General features: G+C 35.4%; 1 protein-coding gene across 1 annotated transcript; it reads right to left on the bottom strand.

Annotated features, from left to right (window-relative positions):
• Positions 1–2,994: 2,994 nt before the first annotated feature.
• LOC100890508 lies at positions 2,995–6,324 on the bottom strand. Its single transcript, XM_003729478.3, has 2 exons — positions 6,067–6,324; positions 2,995–5,440 (listed from the first exon to the last, which is right to left on the bottom strand). The coding sequence occupies exons 1-2, from the start codon at positions 6,213–6,215 to the stop codon at positions 5,074–5,076; spliced, it is 516 nt and encodes a 171-aa protein (XP_003729526.1). The 5' UTR covers positions 6,216–6,324; the 3' UTR covers positions 2,995–5,073.
• Between the last annotated feature and the right edge of the window lie 60 nt (positions 6,325–6,384).

Here is a 6,384-nt window from a genome sequence, read left to right as displayed (position 1 = left end):
TTCTCTGACCGCTTTGGCATGCAAATGCAGCATCAACTGACTTTCGGGCTGGTCCCATTGAGGGTCTTTTTTTTGTATAGTATTTATATTTAGTGACAGCATGCCAAACAAAAACTCGTTGCACTTTCCATTGATCAAATCAAACGAAGAGGCTTTCATATGCAGGGTATATGTCAGCGGATAGGCCTATTGATAAACTCTGTGATTAAACTCCTTTGGCCTATTGTTGTAAACTGCAAGCCTTGAACGCTTTAACGGCTTAAGAACGCATTATTGGTGCCATGGTGTTTATGATGATTTCATATGATTAAAATGAACTAGGATAAAAAGATCTGTGCCTATTATAAACTTTGTCATCCCTCCAATCCGACCGTTCGAGAGCAATAATTATTAAAGCCAAAGTCAACCACTTACTTATAATATAGAAGCAGAAAAATCAGACAATTAAACCAATTAAAAAAAGTTTGAGCAAAATCGGATAACTAATAAGAAAGTTATGAATTTTTATTGACATGAAATACTTTGAAAATCACAAGACAAATTGGCGACTCACTTATGAGTCTGTGACGTCATGTCTCACTATCCACTAATTGTTTTCTTTAAATTGATAATATAAATTTCCCATTTCCCCCTTAGAATCTTATTTCCACACCATGCACCATCCAAGTTATATTGAAAATAATATGTTTTTGTGTGGATGCACTAATAAAGAGTAATTTTTTTCAGTTGAATAATGAAAAATTTGAATTTTGATAAACCATTTATATAAGAATCAATAATTATCAATATAATATTCAGAAAATAGTATCAATTCTTCAAAGTACATAAAAGATTTTATGAAATGTCAAGCACGCAATATTATATAACCTGGGCAAAGACACGGGGAAATCTTTGGGGATAAAAAGGGAAATTGGATAAAAATATATAAAGCAATTAATAAATAGTGAGGCAATGACGTCACAAACTGATTGGCAAGTTGTGTAGTGATTCATAACTTCCTTATTTGTTATCCGATTTAACTATGTTTTATTGGTTTGTCTGATTTTTCTGCTTCTATTGAAATTAAGTTTTTTTGGAGTAGACTAGGTTCTCGGGTGGGGACGGGAGTCAGTTCCCGAAAAGGGAAAAGTCCTTGGGGGGGGGGGGGGGGCTGGTACTCAGATTTGGTTTGGACGGGGATTCATCTAAATTAACCCATATATCCCATGTTTAAGGGTCATTCTGGCAGAAAATGGTACCGGCCATTCAAAACGCAACCCATGTTTTTTTTTTTTTTGCCGTATAAAATTATTGGTCAGAAGCGGAGCTCAAAATAAATCTGTGTGAACATCGGCGAGGACTTTGGATGAAAAAAGCGAAATAATTTTAATTATTCAGTTGCGGTATTTTGCATTTTGCATTTTCATTTTAGCGAGATTATGGGTGAGATATTATCCTGAAGAAATGGTAACCCATGTTTAAGGCCAAGATCTGAAAAGTGGGAGAACTTTAAGGGGTTTTGCAGCACAAAATCATACCCCCATCATGAGGCATGTTCAGGTATTTTTTTTAGCGAGAAAGGGCCCATTAGAGCGGCGTGCACGTCCCCGTATATTGCGGCGAGTACCCCCCCCCCCCCCCCGGCCCGTGGAAAAAGTTTGATATGATGTTCACATGTTAAAGATGTGGGGGGGGGGGACAGATCGACCCTGTCCCGAGTCAACCTTTCAATACTTTTAATGAAAATAGTATTTTTTTACTGTTTAATTGTGATATATAAGCTCAAATACTATACTTTCATTTTGAAGGCACCATTAAGTTTTGCATGTTCCTACGAATATATAAGCCTATATATATATATATATAATATTATTCTTATTATTCTTTTTTTTTGGGGGGGGGGGATTCAACCTTTTTGTGCAAGGTTGGGGGAGGGGTATAGAAGAACCATATTTTGTCAACCCTCCCTTTCATAAAGTAATGCCATTGTTGATGTATTATGCCTATATCTTCGTATTTATACAAACAACAATTGCTAGTGTATCTTTATCTTACAGAAGGAGAAAAAAGGAAAGACAGAAAGAAAGGAAGACAGACAGAAAGAAAGACAGAGAAAAAACAACAATGATCGCCTTTTGTCCATACACACAAATACCGCTTTTCTTGTATAAAGGGGAATCATAAAAAGATCCAAGACCACAAGAGGGCGACATGTATGTTACATGCAACGGGCGGTAAGCACCGATGTCGGTAAGTGACTATAGTAACTTGGCACTGAGCCACAAAAGACAAACAAACTTGTAAAAATAACAATTACAACAGCAGCATCAACAAAAAATAAATAAACTAAAAACAATGAAATAAACAAAAGCAATAAAAACAAAGAACAAGCAAAAACAAAACAACTACAAACAGACAAAATTATGACACATCAAAAGGAAAAATATGGAAGCAACATTTTCAGACAGTCTCTCTCTCTCTCTCTCTCTTTCTTTCTCTCGCTCCGTCTCCCCACCCCCCCCCCAGAATGTATCTGCTTTCACTAAGAAAGTATCACATTAAAGTACACAAATAATGATGCACATAACAAAGAAGCTTAAAATATTAATTTTATTGAATCATAGATCAAATCTTCATGATAAATCACAAATTGCACAAACTGACCAATGTCTTGTACCCAAACAGGCAGGAATATTTTCTCCTTCTAAACCAGCTTCAAACGATAAAAAAGATATATTCTTGTTATGCTATTCTCACACAACTTATCATGCAAAAGGCCTAAAAAAAAAATGTTGGATTGCCCTTTGCGACCGACCCAATCTTGAGATCTATGGTCGGCTTTTTAAAAGAGCTTTTTTTTCTACCGTTTTTTAGAGAAAAAAAATGTTAGGGCATTAAAAACTGAGAAATATCAACCCAAAGAGGGAGAAAAAAAAGAAAAGAAAAAGTTTTAAAAAAATAATTTCTGATCGACCGACTCATGTTTTGGCACCGAAAGGGCAATACAAAATCTTCTTTTTTTAGACCTAATAGAAGTAAGCACACATCTATAAACAAGATCAGTTACATGAATTTAATTTTCAACATGTAAATCGTGTTGGAGTTATTGACAATGAAAAAAGTTCTTTATAAACTCATGTTATGCTTTCACATACACTGTAAGAAGTTATAATAAGTAGCAGAAGTTAGTATAGAATAGATGAGTGCAAGGTTAGTTATCCATCTGTCCGCAGGTACGCAACAAATATATTAGCACTGATCTGATGTCCAAGAGATAGGCAGATACCATCTCATTATAATGATTCCAAACAAATTTGCTAACAAAGGGTACAGTCAGCATTGTAATGGCTTGATAGCTTAAAAATAGGGCAAGTTATGTACATGTAATTCTGTATTTATGGTAGAACTCTAGGTTCCATATTGTTGTACAGTCAAACATGCTTTAGTGACCACTTGTCTACAAAGACCACCTGTCTTCAAAGGCCACATTTGTTGTTTCCCTTGAAAATGGTTTCTCATTGAATCATGTACTAAAGGAACCTGTCTACAAAGACCACCTGTCTACAAAGGCCACTTTTTGTGTTTTCCTTGGGTGGTCGCTATAGGCAGGTTTGACTGTATTAGAAAATGCATTGAGTTTTTGACAAAATCGCTACAGTTTGCAAGTTTTGATCAGCACTAAAATTTGATTACTTTTGCTAATGTTCCGATATCCAACAAAAACACAAATCACTCAAATTTGGTGTAATAAGAAGTTAAACTATTTTGTGGTTGTTGTTGGTTATCTTACAGCCCCAATATTATTGAATATTTATAGAAGTTTTATATTAAATAAAACTTAAAAATGGCACTTTCAATTAACACTATAGCACTACGGTACACTGCTACATGCTTCTTATCCAAGCAAAACATCTGAGAATCAAAACATGATTAAGTAGACGACAAGCTAAAAAAAGGAAGAAAAAAAAAGGGGGGGAAAAAATCCCTTACAAATGGTTTCTAAATATCTATAGACACCCAAACTATATCCTTACATTATTTTAAAACATAAAACCTACTTTATTAGTATTCAAAAATTACTATTTTTCTCTCATTTTGTGTTTTTCAAAACTGATATCTTTATAGGATTTAAAAAAAAAAGTCTTGTAAAAATAAACTACTGAATAAGTAATAACTATTTTGTACATACATGTACACTTCAGACGAGCACGTATTACGGTGAATTTGTCATAAAAAGAAGTATTTACTTTTAAATTATTAAATACATATATATATTAACTAAAGAGTTGATAAAGTTCATTGCAAAGAGTTGAATAGCAATATACTCACCGGTATACTATATTCATTTCAGATACAAGCAAGTACCTTACTTTTTCAGCCCATCCACTAATATTGTTTGTGAGAACAAATTGGACACTTCATGTAAGTCAACAAAGACTGTAAGCGCTTGAAATCCCATTAATTCAGCAGTTGTATTATTCTACCTATATGCTTCTAAAATATAGTACTGTTTTATAATGACAATATGAGTTTTTTTGATAAAATGTATTGCATGTTAATTCATTATTTATAAAGGGTAGCACCCCCAAAACATATAGATTAATGTTATAATACTGCTCCCTGATACACCATACCCATAGCATATTCAGACCATACCTAGTCTCCAAAATTATGCAAACTCTTCTTTACATCACACTATATATTGCATCTTGGCTTTAGTATAGCCCGAAAAATAAAGGAGAAGACAGAAATAAAGAATACACTTTTCCTACGCTAACCAATAACAAACTTCAACCCTAGACCAAACACTAAACCCAACCCTAACCCTACACCTAAACCTACCCTTACTTAGCCTGAAACCGAATCACAACTCTAACCCTAAGTCCTAAACAATTTCTTTGATGCAAACAAAACTTGAAGTAGTTGTTGCTGGAGCAAAGGTCAGAGGAGATGTAGGGCCAATAACAAAAATGCATCTTGCATTTATAACCATGCATATTTTGGACCCAACTCTCCTGAATGTACATTTATTCGTATACGGTAGTGGTAGTCCAAAGAAAGAATACTTCCTCAGTTTTCAGTGAAATCCAGTTGTCATGCAGTACTTAGTTCTTCTACCACAGCTTCAGTGACATTGTCAATGTCATCAACATCAACGCGACTATCTACTTGTCTATCCAGGAAATCAAAGAAGTACTTCCCCACGCACAGAAAACAGAGACTAGCAAGAATGGCGTAGATGCTCCCTATCAATCGGTCTTCCAAAAGAACTTGTTTGCCCGTTCCGAAGAGAAGAACAGATCCAAAATTGAACATGGCGCTGCCGTAGAGGCTAAAGAGGACACGGTGGGATATGCTAGCCTTTTGGAGACACGGCCGGCTGTAGATGTAGAGTCCGACACCTAGATGAGCATTGAATAACAGTCCGTTCGCAACTGCCAGGTGCCATTTCGGGAAACATCTAAACAAGGATGAAAATGAAATCCACATTACAAAATATGGGTGTATAGTACTTACATGTATCAATATCACATGGCTTTCAGAGCTATATGGACATCATAAAAAAGGGACCTCATATAAATGTTTATAATATACATGTAGCTTATGCAGAAGAAACAGAATATGTTTACTTTGGTTACAATTGAAAAACTTGCAAGCGATAACTTATTAATTTAGTATTTTGAATACAAAATTGATAATCTTTGTGCGAGGACATGAATAAATAATTTGGATTATGCAAGCAACAGTAGAGTCTAGTGGTTAAAATACATTTGAATCCATTTTTGGTCAGGCCAGCGCCAGCCGGCCCGGATTGTTGAGTTTTATTCACAAAATTACTTTCCAAAACGAATTTTATTACAACAGTTCATTATCAGAACACAGACAGTAATTTAATGCTGCTCGTTACATCCATCAATCAACCTGTACTAAGCTTTTTTTGCAGATTAAAAAAAAAAAAAAAAAAAATCTGTTTATTGATGTCTTTGTATTCAACCACAGCCACGCCTACAACATCACCATTCAACCCATTAGCAAAGCACTGCACTGACACGGGGCACTGCACCCACGGACGCGGCGCGGACTTACCCTCCCAAGAGTGAACGATCCAAAATGTGCACTGCAAAAGCGGTGTGGCTAATCGCACCGGTTACAGGCAATATTGAGTAAGATACCCGGTTCAAATATCTTCTACAATTCAGGGACTCCATCTTCCAGCTCCATTTGTTAGCACTCATCTCCTTGTTTATTTATTAATTGGTCAGTCACTCAGATAATCAACAATTAATGCCCAAAGGGGAATCAATACCAGCTGATCGGAGCAAGATGTTGTTGTTGTTGTTGTGTTTTGAGTTATTGGCGATTAGTCAGTGATTTGACTATTGTCGCCAAAACATCTATGGTGTC

The sequence above is a fragment of the Strongylocentrotus purpuratus genome, unplaced genomic scaffold (genome assembly GCF_000002235.5).
Source record: "Strongylocentrotus purpuratus isolate Spur 01 unplaced genomic scaffold, Spur_5.0 spur5_scaffold_10, whole genome shotgun sequence".
NCBI classification, from domain to species: domain Eukaryota; kingdom Metazoa; phylum Echinodermata; class Echinoidea; order Camarodonta; family Strongylocentrotidae; genus Strongylocentrotus; species Strongylocentrotus purpuratus.
Note: the sequence above shows the minus strand (reverse complement) of the source record. Positions and strands in the feature narration are given on the sequence as shown.

What these genes read in the sequence shown, in the direction of transcription:
- LOC100890508 (XM_003729478.3), bottom strand. Translation starts at nt 6,215, where the DNA reads ATGAGTGCTAACAAATGGAGCTGGAAGATGGAGTCCCTGAATTGTAGA. An exon ending in GATCGTTCACTCTTGGGAGG is followed by an intron (nt 5,441 to 6,066) that starts GTAAGTCCGCGC and finishes ATCCTTGTTTAG; the next exon opens with ATGTTTCCCGAAATGGCACC.